At 47.9% G+C, this 16,020-nt stretch overlaps 1 protein-coding gene across 11 annotated transcripts in view; it reads right to left on the reverse strand.

Moving 5' to 3' along the window:
• LOC101604614 (collagen alpha-1(V) chain-like) overlaps positions 1–15,676 on the reverse strand; it is a 50,614-nt gene extending 34,938 nt beyond the window's left edge. For 8 of the 11 annotated variants that reach the window (XM_045136233.1, XM_045136237.1, XM_045136234.1 and 5 more), the window contains exons 1-8: positions 15,603–15,676; positions 10,870–10,946; positions 8,533–8,597; positions 6,633–6,979; positions 3,971–4,085; positions 3,530–3,703; positions 1,606–1,712; positions 120–175 (exon numbers count right to left, since the gene is read on the reverse strand). In XM_045136233.1, the coding sequence (XP_044992168.1) occupies positions 120–175; positions 1,606–1,643 (94 nt within the window). In that variant the 5' untranslated portion in view covers positions 1,644–1,712; positions 3,530–3,703; positions 3,971–4,085; ... (2 more) ...; positions 10,870–10,946; positions 15,603–15,676. Of the gene's footprint in view, positions 1–119; positions 176–1,605; positions 1,713–3,529; positions 3,704–3,970; positions 4,086–6,632; positions 6,980–8,532; positions 8,598–10,869; positions 10,956–15,602 lie in introns of those variants that run through there. The other 3 variants (XM_045136228.1, XM_045136230.1, XM_045136229.1) reach the window with 3 other exon arrangements.
• Positions 15,677–16,020: the final 344 nt, after the last annotated feature.

Below are 16,020 nucleotides of genomic sequence, written 5' to 3' on the forward strand. Positions count from 1 at the left end.
AGAACTGTGATTCGATTCTCCAGGTCACAGTGGCACGTGCATCTGGAAATTGTTTGCAGTGGCCACTCACTGTCTCTCTCCTCCTACTCTCTCTCTTAATAATACAAAAGCAGTCTTACCTGGACGTCGTCCTGTATGCTTGCACATCTTCCTGTGGTGTATCTTACGGTGTTTTCTAAAAAGAAATGATAATTACTTTTAAAATTTATTAAAAACAACTGATGATGTGTCCTTCAGCAATTAGTTCTGATTGATGAGAGCGTTCCTTACATTCTCCTCTTGTGTCCAAGAAAGGAACAGAATTTTCCCCTTCATTAAAACATAAAACCACACACGCCATACTTACGTACAGGGAGACACACATAGGGAGAGCCCCCTACCCCCAAGCACGGAGGATAGAGGATGATCTGAAGCGGCTCACTCCCCATGGTCACACTCTTGCTGCCAGTGTTCCTGGCTGGTTGTTCTCCATGCATTTTCTTTTTGCGGCTGCAGGGACTGAGTGTTCCCTACTCGCAACACACAGTTCCGTGTACCTCTCACTACTAAGGAGGAACTAAGGACTGTCCAGGTTCCTAAAGAACCACACCATACCATGGGCTCAGCCTCGTAAGCATTTCGGGGAGTCTGAGCCTACTTCACACACAGCTGGTGTGGGAGATGATGAGGTGATTTCGGCCTGTAAGCATACCTGCCACCACACACACAACACAACACACTTTGGGTATTTTGAAGATCTTTCCTTTTTCTTTTCTTTTTTTTTCGAGGTAGGGTCTCACTCTATCCCAGTCTGACATGGAATTCACTATGGAGTCTCACGGTGGCCTCAAACTCATGGTGATCCTCCCAGCTCTGACTCCCGAGTGCCGGGATTAAAGGCGTGGGCCACTACGCCACGCTGAAGATGTTTTTATCAGGAAATTGGTGATTGGATGTTGAAACTATACCCTCACTATGTCTATGCTCAACCACCATGTCTCTGTCATGCTGAGTTCTTACAGCACACACCCTTGCCAGGACTCCCAGGAGGGCTACACGCCGCACGACTGCTCCCCTCTCCTGGATTCCACTTTGGGCTTCACCACTGGGATGAACATTTGAGAGGCTGTGATCCTGCTCTGGAGAACCCTGACCAAGGGGCCATCACGCAAGGGGTCTCTAGCAAAACTTAAGAACCCTGATCCTGGCTTCCATTTGTCTCCGGCCCTCAGTCTTCTCAAAGTATACTCATCTCAATTCTCTGTGCTCAGCACCGTGTACTTTGAGTAAACGAAGGGGAAGGAGTCAGAAGCAGAGAGAAGCACACAGAAGGAAAGAGATCCCTGTGATCTAAGGGAACGTGACCCGTTCTGAGTCTCAGCTCCGTAACCAACGATGCAGAGCACAAAGACCCCAAGTCAGCAGGGTGAGAAGGGACAGGAACCTCCTACGCATGCCTTGTCGCTTCATCTGAGCAGTGACCGTTCTTACTAAGCCTTCCTTGCATTGCCTCCCCTGTATTCGTGAGAGGTGAGTCAAGTCTTCCTTCCTGCCACCTTGCTGCTTCTGACTTCTGTGAGTGCCATCACTCAGGACAGCACAGAGGTGACAAAGAGGGTCCCATACCTGTCCAGCAACTCCTCCGCATATATATCTGCGCCCATGTCTTCCAAAAATTCTGCGATAAGATCTTTGTTTTCCTGTAGAGCAAGGAGGTATGGCGTGAAGCCTTCCTACAAAAGTAACAAATCAATCAATAAATAGGCACCCCAACAAGCAAGCAAAATAAAATAATACAGATAATTTACAACTTATACAATTTATGCATTTCTCCACACAACTGTAAATATTATGAAAGAGGTCTTGAACACAGTGAGGAGTGTAGACAGCAACTAACAAGTCCCTCTTGTCCTTGCCCCTGAGCCGCTCCAGCCCACAGGCTGCTCCTGCGCCGGGACATGCGCTGCCCATGCTTAGTATCCACATGTGCACTCCACTTCTCTCAAGAACTCACCTCAATCACCCACTGGCTCTAAGTAACTTCACTTTTAGGGACTTGTATGAACTTTTTCAACAAAAACAAGAACTGTTTGAACGCAGGTATTCTACCTTTTATCTTTTATGCATCACTGTGTATCTTGCTACATGGGATCTGGAGATTTGAACATACATTCCCAAGTATTGTAAGCAAATGCCTTCATCACTAAGTCATCTCTCCAGCTCCTAATTTCCCTTCTGGTAAAAAAATTACTTATTTTTTTATAAACAGAGAATGATAGAGAATAGAGATAGAATGGGCACTCCAGGACCTCGGGCCTCTGCATATTAACTAGACACATGTTCCTATTTTTGCATCTAGCTTCATGTGAATACTGGAGAATCAAACCTGTCTTGTTATGATTGGCAATCAAGGTCCTTAACTGCTGAGACATCGATCCAGCCCTAACTTGTAAACTTCAATCCAATTTTTAAGCTTCTAACAGAAAGTGTAGGCTAATGTATTCCTATACATTATTATCAACCATATCTCTATAAATTAATATAAATGAAGTTGATAAGCTTGCAATACTCGACAGTAATCATGAGTCATGTGAAATATTTGTAGTTGAAAAGCAGTAGGTGTGAGGTAATATCCTGTCATGTCCCTAGAAAACTGCATCTCACATGGGCCCCACCATATAAGTAGTCTGTTCCTCAAACACCAGAATGCCACAGGAGACTGCATTCAATTATTTCTTTTTCAAGGTAGGGTCTCGCGCTAGCTCAGGCTAACCTGGAATTCACTACGTCATCTCAGGGTGTCCTTGAACTCACGGATCCTTCTACCTCTGCCTCCTGAGTGCTGGGATTAAAGGCGAGCGCCACCATGCCCGGCTGTGTTCCATTTTTAATAGCAAGTTCTTTTAGAAGTTTCCATCAGTTCAAAGGTGGACCTGAGCCATGCAGGCAACTCAGTGATTTTATGAGCCACGTGGAGCCCACAGCCCTTGAGATTTCCCTCTGCTGTGGACATTTCCACATGCTTAAGGAAAAGCAAGTGTGTGACTATGGACTCTTCTTCCTTTTACCAAAAAGTCAAGTGCTAACAAATTAAGTGTAATGAAAACGGTGACAAACACCCTCTACAAGGATTTCTTCAACACATTAATTTCCACTGCATTTGCACCAATAGGTATATCCCCAGCTTCTGAATCAATGCATTGTGAAGCCATCATATGGCTGTTCATAGTAACTGACAAAGTTGACTGCTCTGTGTTCTTTTACACTAATTACAAAGTCCTTGGTGAAAAACATATTTAAACAATGTTTCCCTTTGAAAACTTCAATGTCTCTTCAACCATTTGCCACAAATGCATACAAAAAAATGCTGTAGCGCCTAAAACTTCTTTAAAAGTTCTAATATTAAAAGAATTATCTGTCAGGAATAAAATTTCAAAACATTTCACTCTGTTAACACTGGAGATTCCACATATGAGAAATGGAACAACATGTGCCTTTGTTAAAATAAACCTATTTCCATTATTGTGGAAATAGAGTTGTGTCATCTTACCTTTGTTCTCGCCTCGATGTTTGCATCATAGGCAAGCAGTAGATCTGCCAGTTCTAAGTCATCATTCAGCGCTGCGTAATGGAGGGCGGTGTTCCCATACTTGTCTGCAGCATTTGGATCTGCTCCATTTCCTAACAAAGTATCGGCACACAAGGCAAACTCCCGCTGGCTGGCCTGTGGACAAAGAGTTCCCCAATTTAAAAACGTCCAGATAGTTTCACAATTACTTCCCTAGAAATGAGATACATTCATTTTTCCTCTAAGCATGTTTTGTTACCATGTTGACATGAGGTCTCTTCATGTATCCCAGGCATTTCTGGATTCAAAAGCTACTTGTCCCAGTTACTCACGTGCTGAGATGACAGGGCTGAGTCCCCACCTTGATATTCTAGGCATTTCAATGACCTTGGTCTCACACTGAAGTTGTTGGCTGTTACCTACCTTAATCAGGGGAGTGCAGTGCTCCTTGTCAAATATGTTGACGGTGCAGTCATAGGTGAGTAAGAGATGCACTACTTCCCTTTGCCCATAGGCACAAGCATAATGAAGAGCCGTTCTATGCAAACGAGAGGGCATTTTAGGAAGTTATACAACACTATGTGAAAACACATCAATTGATATGATTATAAAAATCAGATAGTGTTCTTATTTTTATTTACCCTTTGTTTGTGGGTGCTTTTATGTAGTGAGTGTGTGTGTGTGTGTGTGTGTTGAGCTACAAGTACATCTGATGCAAAGCCTTGCGACCCCACCCCCCCCCCCCCCCCCCCCCGCTGCAGAGGCCGGTGATCATCGTGCAACCCCTCCATCTCTTCATTAGATACTCTTCTTTTTCTTTTCTTTTTTTCTTTCAGAAGTACGGTCTCACGCTAGCCCAAGCTGGCCTGAATTCACTAAGAAGTCCCAACCTATACTATGGATCCTTGGAACTCAAGCTGGAGCAGTGTCAGGCTTCTCAGGCCCTCATGCTTGTGTGAGAAACACTCTTAGCCACCGAGAGATCTCCACCGTCTGTCCATCTACTGATTTGTGGTCCTGGGGTTACAGCACACGGCTCTACCAGTGTTGCATCCTTGCTCAGAGCAGCCTTTACAGTGAACTGAGCTTGGATTCGAATACTACTGGATATCTTGGCTTCTTTAGGAGCTCTACTCATTTTTTTTTTTCATCCATAAAATGGGGATTGAAAATAGTAGTTACCCTAAAGAATGTTAGTGTGAGCCGGGCTTGGTGGCACACGCCTTTCATCCCAGCACTCGGAAGGCAGAGGTAGGAGGAGTGCCGATAGTTCGAGCACACCCTGAGAGTATATAGTGCATTCCAGGTCAGCCTGAGCCGGAGTGAGATCCTACCTCGAAAAAGCAAAAAAGCAAACAAACAAACAAAAAAACGAACAACAAAAAAAGAATGTTAATGTAATGCTCTAATGAGAATCAACTCAAAGCTTCTAGACTTGTTTAAAATGCCTGACTGTTCAGTATTTGTTAGATATGATACCTAATACCATTCACTACCCGGTGTGGAGGTAGATTCCTTTAATACCAGCACTTGGGAGGCAGAGATAGGAGAATTGCCATGAGCTCAAAGCCTCCCTGAAACTACATAGGGAATTCCAGCTCAGTCTGGGCTACAGCAAGACCCTACCTGGGAAAAACAAACAAACAAAAGTAACATTCCCAATATGTGAAACAGAATCATAACTAACTTTGTAGATATAAGGATTTATCTATTTAAATAACCAGAATTATTTTTTTGTATTTTTAGTAAGAGAGCAAGTGAGCAAAACAGACAGACAGAGAATTGGTGTGCCAGGGCTTCAGCCACTACAATTGAACCCCAAACACTTGCACCACCTAGTGGGCATGTGTGAGCGACCTAGCACTTGCGTCACCTTTGTGTGTAATGTGGGAGCTGAACAGTAGAACATGGGTCCTTCGGCTTTGCAGGCAAGCACCTTAACCACTGTGCCATCACTCCAGCCCTCAATAACCATAGTTGTTAATGTGAGAAAGTGTCAGCTTTGTTGCCCATCTCGGCCTTCATCTTGCAATCCATGACTCTCAGCCTTTTAGTAGCTGGGATTGCAGGCCAGTGCCACCCTGCCAGGCATTTTATGGTGCTCTTCATCTCACATTTTGGCATTTCTGGCATTCAAATGCCACTTGTAACTGCCAATGTTTTACAAGTGTGAGTGGCAGGTATTTTTGTAAATTTATTACTACACAAAATAAAATATCATCACACAAGACTCAGTATGATGTGCTCATGACCACAAGGCAGCACGGACTGTGTGATGAACTTCAAGAGCAGCCACCCCGTCTGTATGGATGAACCCACCCACACAGGTGACACAACTCCCCGAGGACGATCAGTACGCCGGGCACTCCCTTGCCCCTCCGGGCCTCTTACCTGTTCTTTATGTCAGTGGCATTCACACTGACTCCTCCACTCAAGAGCAAACCCCGTACTGTGTCCACCAAGCCTTCACTGGCGGCTTGGTGGAACAGCCCTACAGGCTTGTAGGCCCGGAGGTACTTTGGGGTTTTGCCCCGGTCAGGCTTCAGGCACCTGCAGCAGAAGAAAGCCCCGCACAGGCTGGTGCAGGAGCTCGGCGGCTCAGGGCTCCTTGGGGACCCTGACACCCTCCTCATGACAGAGGTCAAAGGCCTCACGGGGCCCTTCCCCCCATCGATCTGGGTTTTGCGTGGCCTCACGGCCACGCTCCGACGCCTTTCTAGCAAACAAAATAGAAAGCTGCCCACCACAGTACCAGAACTGCGCCCAAGGAAGACCCTGGGCTCAGTAAATGGTAGGAGCAGTTGGCTGCCAGGCAACGCAGGTAAACAAGAGTGATGTCACAAGCGCACGTGACCCCCAGCCTCAACTGAGGAGCTGGATGCCAGCCACGCACAAGCAAGTGCTCGAGCCGGCCTGCCACGTGGCGGCCCTGCGCCCAGGATGGCTCGGGGTCTGGGTGTGGGGGCAGATGGAACGGTTCTCCCACGTCCTGTGGGGCACAGTGGACTTTGCTCCGCAGCCTTTCTGGGCGCGGGGACGCGGCGTGGCCCGGGGGCAGCACATTGTCCCGGGCGGGCGGGCTTACCTGGCCTGTGTCCGCAGCCTTCTCTTCCTCCTCCTCCTCCTCCCGGTGTCGTCTCAGGAGCCAGCACTGCGCAGAGCAGAGAGGAGCCCTAAGGGCACCTTGGTGGTGGTTCCCAGCCGAGTGTCTCTGGCCCATGGTGCAGGAACACAGGCCTCCTCGCACGTAGCCCTGGGCTGCCCCGCGGCCAGAGCATCCTCGGAGGGCCTCGGCCTTCCTCCAGACCCGGCTCCGTCCTCTAGGCCGAGGCTAGAGCCCGGTCAGGCCAAACCCGAGGTCCTCTGCCTGATGACCTTCGCCTGTTCCGGGAAGTCGCTCCCAGTTATGCAGGGGGAAGAGCAGGTCAGCTGCTGGGGGAGAAGCACAGGCCTTTTGAAGGAGGGCCCAATATGCATGTCAAGCCCCACCCTCTCTCGTGCCAATGGGACCCCCGGGGTCCTTTCACTTGCCCAAAACCCTGCCAATCACTTGCCAGACTGCCCCTGGCCTGCCTGCCTTCAATCTTCAAGACTGCAGGCCTAGGGGCCTATGCCTTTAATCCCTGCACTCAGGAGGCTAAAGTAGGAGCATTGCTGTGAGGTCGAGGCCACCCTGAGACTACACAAATCAGCCTGGGCTAGAGTGAGATCCAACTTGAAAAACCAATATTAATAAAAGGGGCGGCGGAGGGGCTGGAGAGTTGGCTTGGCTGTAAGCCGCTTGTCTACAAAGCCAACGGACCCAGGTTTCATTCCCCAATACCCACATAAAGCCAGATGCACAAGGTGGCACATGTGTCTGGAGTTCCTTAGCAATGACTAGACAGCCCAGTGTGCCCATTCTCGCTCTTTTTCCAATTAATTATACATTAAAAAATTACCATTTCAGAGAAGTAAATGTGCTTTTCTTTTTGGCATTAGTGGGGATTAAACCTAGGTCCTGAAGTATGTTAGGCAACTACACTACCACTGAGCTAAACCCTCAGCCATTCTTATGTTTTTGATATATTTTAGTTTATGTTTTTAATAGAGAGAATGAGACAATGACAGTGAAAATGGATGTGCCAGGGCCTCAGCCACTGCAAACCAACTCGACATGTGGTACCTATGCATCCGGCTTACATGGTCCTGGGTAATTAAAGCGAGGTCCTTTGGTTTTGCAGGCACGTGCTTTAAAGGCTAAGCCATCTCTCCAGCTCAGCCCTTCTTATTTTTAAGTTAGTATACACACTAATGGGTTCCACTATGGAATTTTCTGTTTTTAAAAAAATTTTGTAGTTAACAACTTCCATGATGGTAAACAATATCCCATGGTAATCCCTCCCTCCCTCTACTTTCCCCTTTGAAACTCTTCTCCATCCTATTCCCTCCCCCTGGCAATCAGTCTCCCTTTTACTTTCATGTCATGATCTTTTCCTCCTGTTATGATGGTCTTCTGTAGGTAGTGTCAGGCGCTGTGGGGTCAGTTATATCCAGGCCATTTTGTGTCTGGAGGAGCACGTTGTAAGGAGTCCTACCCTTCCTTTGACTCTTAGATTCTTTCTGCTACCTCTTCTGCAATGGACCCTGAGCATTGCAAGGTGTGATAGAGATATGGCAGTGCTGAGCATTCCTCTCTCAATTCTTCTCAGCACCGTGAAATATCTCATACTTTGCTGTAAATCATCCTATCACCCAGTTTATTTATTTTATTTATATTTTGGTTTTTTTACGGTAGAACCTCACTCTAGTCCAGTACAACCTGGAGTTTACTAGGTAGTCTCAGGGTGGCCTTGACCTCACAACAATTCTCCTTCCTCTGCCTCCTGAGTACTTAGAGCAAAGCTGAGTGCCACTATGCCTTGCCGAAGTTTACTTTTCATTTTGAGGGGAGGTCTTCCTTAAATTCCCCTCGTTGAATCCACCCTGTAACCTCAGCCGCTGACCTTGAACAGCAGATCTTCCTGCTGAAGCCTTCCAAGTATCTGCGATCACAGGCCTGTACACGAGACTATGACAGAAAATAAATAAATTAATTAATTCTCTGACTGAGAAAAATAAGGCCCAAAGCAACATTAAATCTGAATTCAAACTAAAAATCTCCTTTGGCTGGACATGATGGTGAACGCCAGAAATGCCAGCACTTAGGAAGCTGAGGGAAGAAGACAGTGAGTTTAAGGTCACCCTGGGCTACATTGTGAGACCATGTCTTTTCAACAAAAAATAAATAAATAAATGGCTGAGGACGGCTCAGTGAATCAAGCACTTGTCAGATAAGAATGTGGAACTCAGTTCAGATTCCGGGCACTGACATAAACCTGGCACAGCAGCTCATGCCTGAAGTCCCAGCACTGGGGAGGCAAAACAGGATGAACCCCAGGGCCTGTGAACTAGTTAGGCTAGCCCAGTCAGTGAGTTCTAGGTTCAGAGCAAGATCATCTCAAAACGTAAGACGGGTGGTGGGCTAGGGGGATGGCTCAGCAGTTAAGACACAACCTGCTGGGCCCAGTTCATTTTCCAGCACCCACATAAAACTGGTTACAGGGCTGGAAAGATGGCTTAGCAGTTAAGGTGCTTGTCTGAAAAGCCTCAGGAGCAAGGTTCAATTTCCCAGTACCCACATAAGCCAGATGAACAAGGCGGCATATGCGTCTGGAGTTCGTTTGCAGTGTATAGAGGCTCTGGCATGCCCATTCTCCTCTCTCTCGGTCAAATAAACATTTTTTTTTTTTTTTTTGAGGTAGAGTTTGGCTTTATCCCAGGCTGATCTGGAATTCACTATGTAGTCCCAGGGTGGCCTCAACTCACGGTGATCCTCCTATCTCTGACTCCCGAGTGCTGGGATTAAAGGTGTGCACTACCACGCCCCAATCAAACAAAGTATTTTTTTAAAGGTCTGCAGAAATGGCTTAGTGGTTACGGCTCTTGTTTGCAAAGCCTAAGGGCCCATGTCAATTCTTCAGATCCTACTTAATGAGATGCACAAGGTTACACAAGCCCTCAAGGACCTATAAGCACACAAGGTGGCACACATATCTGTATTTCAGTGACAGTGGCTACAGGCCACAATTCTTTCTCTCTCTTGCACTAACACATTAAAAAAAATAAATATAAAGACCAGTTTGTCGGGGTTGCTTCAAAAAAAAAAAAAACAACTAAAAAACAACCCAAGTGTCTTTCATCTCAATACATCTATGGTATGGGAGGCAGAGTTGGAAGAATCTGGAAGTTTACAGGCCAGATAGACTAACCTTCTTAGTGGCAAAACAACAGAGACCCTGTCACAAATGAAGTGGAAAGAGAGAACCAACACGCCAAGATGTTCCTTTGAATGCCACATCCATACCATAGCATGTGCATGCTGTTATATACACATACACACACAAAATTAGCCATCATAGTAATAGTGTGGGGAATGGCAGGGGAAGACACTCAGCTTCAAAATCTGGCCTCCACATGCACATGCACACTCATGCACTCACATATCAACACACATGCACGGTAAACACCCAGAGACACAAAATCTCTTTAGAACGTTGCAAGTAGATGAAAAATGCTATTGAGCGGTCTTAGGACGGCTAAACATCTGTTCACAGGATGATATTCAGATCATTTTGGGCGGAGGAAAGTGCAACCCCCTTGCTAACATGCTCTCCATTGGTCTTCCTGGGAGAATGCACTACTCAGTATTGCTGCCACCACTCCCTATTACTGTTGTTAGCATCATTACAAAGGAGAAACAGTTGCAGTCAGTATATAAAATAATACTATTGGGCTGGAGAGATGGCTTAGGCATTAAGGCCTATGAAGCCCAAGGATTCAGGTTCAGTTCTCCAGTCCCCACATAAGCCAGATGCCATAGGCGGTGCATGCAAGTGAGCTATGACTGCAGTGACTAGAGATCCTGCCATGTCTGTTCTCTCCCAAACCCCCTTGAGCGCTCTCGCTCTCTTCCTCTTTCATAAATAAAATGAATTTATAAGTTAAAAAATAGGGCAGGAGAGATGGTTAAGAGCTTTCCTGTGAAGCCTAAGGATCCCGGTTCCAAGCTTGATTCCCCAGGACCCATGTTAGTCAGATGCACAAGAGGGCGCATGCGTCTGGAATTCTTTTGCAGTGGCTGGAGGCCATGGCAGGCCCCATTCCTCTCTGTCTCTATTTGCCTCTTTCTCTCTCTATGTCCACCAATTTCAAATAAATAAATAAAAATAAACAAATAAAACAATTTGCAAAACATTAAAAAATAACACGATCTAGCATAGAGTTTAATATTTCTCTCATACCTGGTGCGGAAGGCACTGGCAGTCACCAAGATGCCTGGATTTAGAATCAGGGATTCTTCACCTTCACGTGCTGAACGCTGTCAAATTCATTCTGTAATAAGCTTTTCTGTTTTGCAGGTATTTATGTATGCGTAAAGCTGATTTATCATTCCTCTACTTAATACTCCCAAATAGGCCAGGCACGGTGGCACGTGCCTTTAGACCCAGCACATGGGAGGCAAGAGGTCAGATCATTGCCATGAGTTTGAGGGCAGCCTAAGACGACCTAGTGCATTCCAGGTCAGCCTGGGCTGGAGCGAGACCCTACTTGAAAAAACAAAACAAACAAACAAGTAAACAAACCTCTCGACTGGAAAGATGGCTTAGTAGTTAAGGAGCTTGTCTGCAAAGTCTTAGGGCCCAGGTTTGATTCCCCAGAACCCACATAACCCAGGTGCACAAAGTGGCACATACATGTGGAGTTCACCTGAAGCCGTGGTACACCCATTTTTTTTCTCTCTCTCCTCCCTCCCTCTCTCACAGATTAAAAGAAAAGAGCTCTCAAATGCCAACCCCCTCTCTCCTGGCTGGATCTGACATCTGTCCACTTCCCTGAGCTCTGCTCGGCACAGTATCTTTCCCCTGGGCCTGTTACATTTAGATGGTTCAGGCTCAGTATACTAGTATACATGCTGACCTCAAACACCACCAAGGTTAATTGTCCCCAGGCTTTTGTAGTTACTGGCCCTTTTGCTTGGCACAGACCTCTCCCAAAGGTTTGTAGAACTGCAGCTCAACTCAAATACCACGGGTGGGGGTTGGGGACATGGCATCGTGGTGAAAGTTGCTTACTTGCAAACCCTGCTAGCATGCGTTTGATTCCCCCAAACCCAAGTAATGCCAGATGCTGAAAGTGACACAAGCATTTCGTGTTCCATTGCAGCTGCAAGAGAATTTGGTGAACCCGTACACACACCACCACCATACCTAACTAAGAATATTCTTTAAATATCAAAATGTTGGGCAAGGGAGATGGCTCAGCAGCTAAAGGCACTTGCTTGCAAAGCCTGATGGCCTGAGTTCAGTTCCCCAGTACTCACTTAAAGCCATATATACACAAAGTGGCACATGTGGCTGGAGTTCACTTCTAGTGCCAAGACAGCCTCACACACCTGTTCATTTACTCTCTCTCTCTCTCCTCTCTCTCTCCCTCTCTCTCTCTCTTGCTCTCTGCTGAAAAAATAAAGATCAAAAGAGCTCATTTTGTTAACTTCAAGTTACAAGAGGTACAAAGAGGGCGACTATTATCAAAGCACATTGCATGCATGTATCAATGTGTAACAGTGAAAGCTACTATGTTGCACAGTTCGCACGCACTAATAAAAAGATAAGGACACAGGAACAAGGCACTTAAGGTTTTCCCATTCTGAGAATATATTCAAGATCAGAGCAATTTTTCTCTCCCTATTACAAACCAGGATTAAAGATCCAATATTTCATCCCTCAAGGTAGGATCTCGCTACAGCTCAGGCTTACCTGAACTTCACTATGTTGTCTCAGCGTGGCCTGAAACTTACTGCGATCCTCCTACCTCTGGCTGTCTAGTCCTAGGGCTAAAGGCATGTGCCACCATGCCTGCCAATTTTATTCATTTATTTGAGAAAGAGACAAAAGAGTAGGTGAATATGGGTAAGCCAGGGCCTCTTGCTGCTACAAAAGAAATCCAGACACTCGTGCATCTGGATTTATGTGAGTACTGGGGAACCAAACCTGGGCCAGTAGGCTTTGCAAGCAAGCACCTTTAACTTTAGAGCCATGTCCCCAGCCCTAGTGAACATTTTAAGAAGGAAGTCTGGCTCGGCATGGTGGCTCTCATGCCTGTAATCCCAACTAAGGCAATAAGCCTGTAAAAAGCTCGCACCCTGACACCCGTGAATGGATCCTCTACTCATTCTTTTCCAGCTCATCTCTATTTGTTGTAGAGCTAGAGGACTAACTCAGGACTCCATATGTAAGCACTCAAGGCAGAATCTGGACAGCACCCTGGACAGCGAACTGGCAGTGCTGTGGGCCTTCGTGAGGAATCCACCAGAGGAATCCTGATCCTCTCCCTTCACCTTCACTGTCACCAGATCCAGACATGTACACGGGCCTCAGGGAAAATCCTGAGAAGGCTGTGGGGTCCGGGCCGGGGGAAAGCCTGTTCTGTGCTGGAGTCCACACCACCCTTCGCCTCTCCTGCTGGGCAGCAGTGAGCAGTGCTGCGGAGCTGCAGGGCCTGCAGGAGGCCAGAGCAGGGGCTACAACCACGAAGGTAGCAGGCTGCGCTTAGCTGGCCCTGCTGCCTGAGAAGGACCAGGTGCAGCGCACCGTTAGGGGCTCTGGACACTGAGGCGCTGCAAAGATGCGGGGCCTGGGCAGACCCATCCTGAGAGACTGCTCCGCCAATCCCCAAAACCATGTGCACAGCGATGCTGAGAGGAAGGTGTTGAGGAACCACTGCAGGGAATACTGGCACAAGGTGTCCACGCTGGCCAGGTCAGACACAGAGGAGAATCTGCGTCCAGCCAGCCGCAGGTGCACCCACTCATGTGACAGCAATGTGTTTTTTTTTTTTTTTTTTTTTCTGTAGGAGGGTCTTATCTTGCCCAGGCTGACCTGGATCTTACTCTGTAGTCCCAGGCTGGCCTCAAATTCCCAGCAGTATTACCTCTGCCTCCCAAGTACTGGGGTAAAAGGATAAAGGTGTGGGCCAGGACAACTAGTTCTGGGGGAGAGAAGTGGGGAACACTAAGTCTTCTGTATTCCAGGCTGTCCTCAAACTGACAGTGAAGCTGAAAATCTTGAACTGTTGATCCTCCTGTCTCCACTGCTGCATTGTAGGCATGCACCACCACCCATCCCCAGTTTATGCAATACAGTAGGTAAACAATCTACCAACTGAGCTACGTCCCTCATGTTTAAACTCATAAATGCTACTGTGTAAGACTGCCTAAGGTAACATGCTACCAGATTTGTAGGTACAATGACTACATGGCCTAACTATGTCGTAGGCTATATACAGCTTCCCGAAAACGCCAAGGCCTCTTTCCCTAAGGAGTTTTAGCTTATAGCAGAGGTTGCAGGTCTAAAATTTCTCTTGCCCACACACATACAGTGCAGCAGAGCATGGCTTTACTGGGGACTCAGTCACATGGGCCAAAGAGTCTCTGAAGGACTTGTGAGGACGCACACTCTGTCAATCATGCTCTGGTGGGTTGGCCAGTGTGCCTTGTCCAGAAGGGCAATCATGCCCAGCAGAGTGGATCCTCTGCGAAAGGCATAGTGCCCAATACGGATCACAGCCAGCCCTCTGCTCCTGGCCTCCTCAGTCTACCAGGTAGCCTGGGATCCCAATTCTCCTGAAGGACAGAAGGACAGTTTGCTGCCATAGGTAGCCCTGCCACCAGCATGGGCTGTAAGGACTGCATCACAGATCTCATCATCACCCATCAGGGCTCCTGGTTGCCTTAGTTTGCCTTGAAGAAGGATGCTAAGGGAAGTACCTACTATACCTGCTCATGCAGCAAAAATTACATAAAGGAAGCCAGACAAGCCTTGAATCCCAGCACTGAGGAGGCTGAGGTAGGAAGACCGCCTTGAATCTTCCTTGAGTTCAAGGCCACCCTGAGATTTCATAGTGAATTCATGGTCAACCTGGACTAGGCCACAATCCTACCTTGAAAAAACAACAACAAAATTATATAAAGGGTTCCAATGTCTTTGTGGTTAGTTGAGAATCATCAAGTGTTAAGAACACAGGTAGAAGGGCTGGGCTCCAAAAAACCAGAGTGAGGTAGAAGAGCACACCTCACACTGAGCTCCGTAAGCACACAGCTTACCCTGGCTGACTTCCGGTACTTTCCATTTACACCTAACTATACACATGGCAACGCAGGAGTCAAAGTTCACTTTGCTATTGTACTGAATGAGTCTAAGGTACTCAGTACAGACCCCTTTCACACTCTACAATCACTGCACAATGGGCAATTTTACTCACCACACACACAGTGTCTATCGCTGTTCTCCATGAGCTTACTTAAACAGCTGTGCACATTATTTCCTTGACCTTACCTCTGAACCCTAACTGCATCGTAGGGTTTCTATACTGTGAGCACTTCACAAATACTGCCCCGTGCAATTAAGAACCTACACTACTCCTCCTTATTTGTTGTAATGAAATGACCCAAGAAGAGCTCACCTAATTACACATAAAATACGGGTTTCTAAGCTTAGGAGCTCCAAAACTGGTAACTTTTTATATCATCCACTATCAGTTTTACAATTTCCTAGTTTAATTTCTTTTGCTCAGCTATACAAAACATTATCCCCATCTCTGACATGGCTCTATTTAAATATACCCTTATCCTAATTACAATAGCCTAATACTACTTACTTATCCTGGTCACAGAACCATTATTTCTACATGCATAGTATGGCTCGGGGCTCTGGGGATTGGGGCCTGGGGGCAGATGGAATGACTTCTCCCACCTCCTGTGGGGACAGTGGACTTTGCTCCACAGCCTTGAGCCCTCGGGTGGAAGCACTTGGCCCAGCATGCCGCAGAGGCCCAGGGGCCCCAGGGTGGTCCTGCCCTCCTCCACCGTGGAGCCTGCCTGGGTCCCGCCAAGGATGGCCGAGGGGGGAGGGTCTCTGGGCGCGGGGGCGCGGTGTGGCCCGCCTCGCTGCACGTCGTCCCGGGCGGCCGGGCTTACCTGGCCTGTGTCCGCAGGCTTCTCCTCTTCCTCCTCCTCCGAGGGTCGTCTCAGGAGCCGGCAGCCCGCAGGGCAGGGAGGAGTCCTAATGGCCCCTCGGCGGTGGGTCCGAGCCGAGGGTCTCCCGGCCCGGGGTGCGGGGACGCGGGCCTCGCCGCACGGAGCCCCGGGCAGCCCGGCGGCCGCAGCATCCTCGGAGCGCCTCGGCCCCGCTGGGCCCCGGCTTCCTGCAGGCCCCGGGCTCCGCGCTGTGCGCCGAGGCTGGAGCCCGGCCAGGCCAAGGCCCCGCGGTCCGCAGCCTGACGACCGTCGCCCGTCCCACGACGCTGCTCCCCGCACGCTCCGGGTGCGCAGGAGGAAGAGCCGGACAGCTGCTTCTGGGGAGCACAGGCCTTTTGAAGGACTCCCGTGCGCATGT

This window comes from Jaculus jaculus, chromosome 16 (assembly GCF_020740685.1).
Source record: "Jaculus jaculus isolate mJacJac1 chromosome 16, mJacJac1.mat.Y.cur, whole genome shotgun sequence".
NCBI classification, from domain to species: domain Eukaryota; kingdom Metazoa; phylum Chordata; class Mammalia; order Rodentia; family Dipodidae; genus Jaculus; species Jaculus jaculus.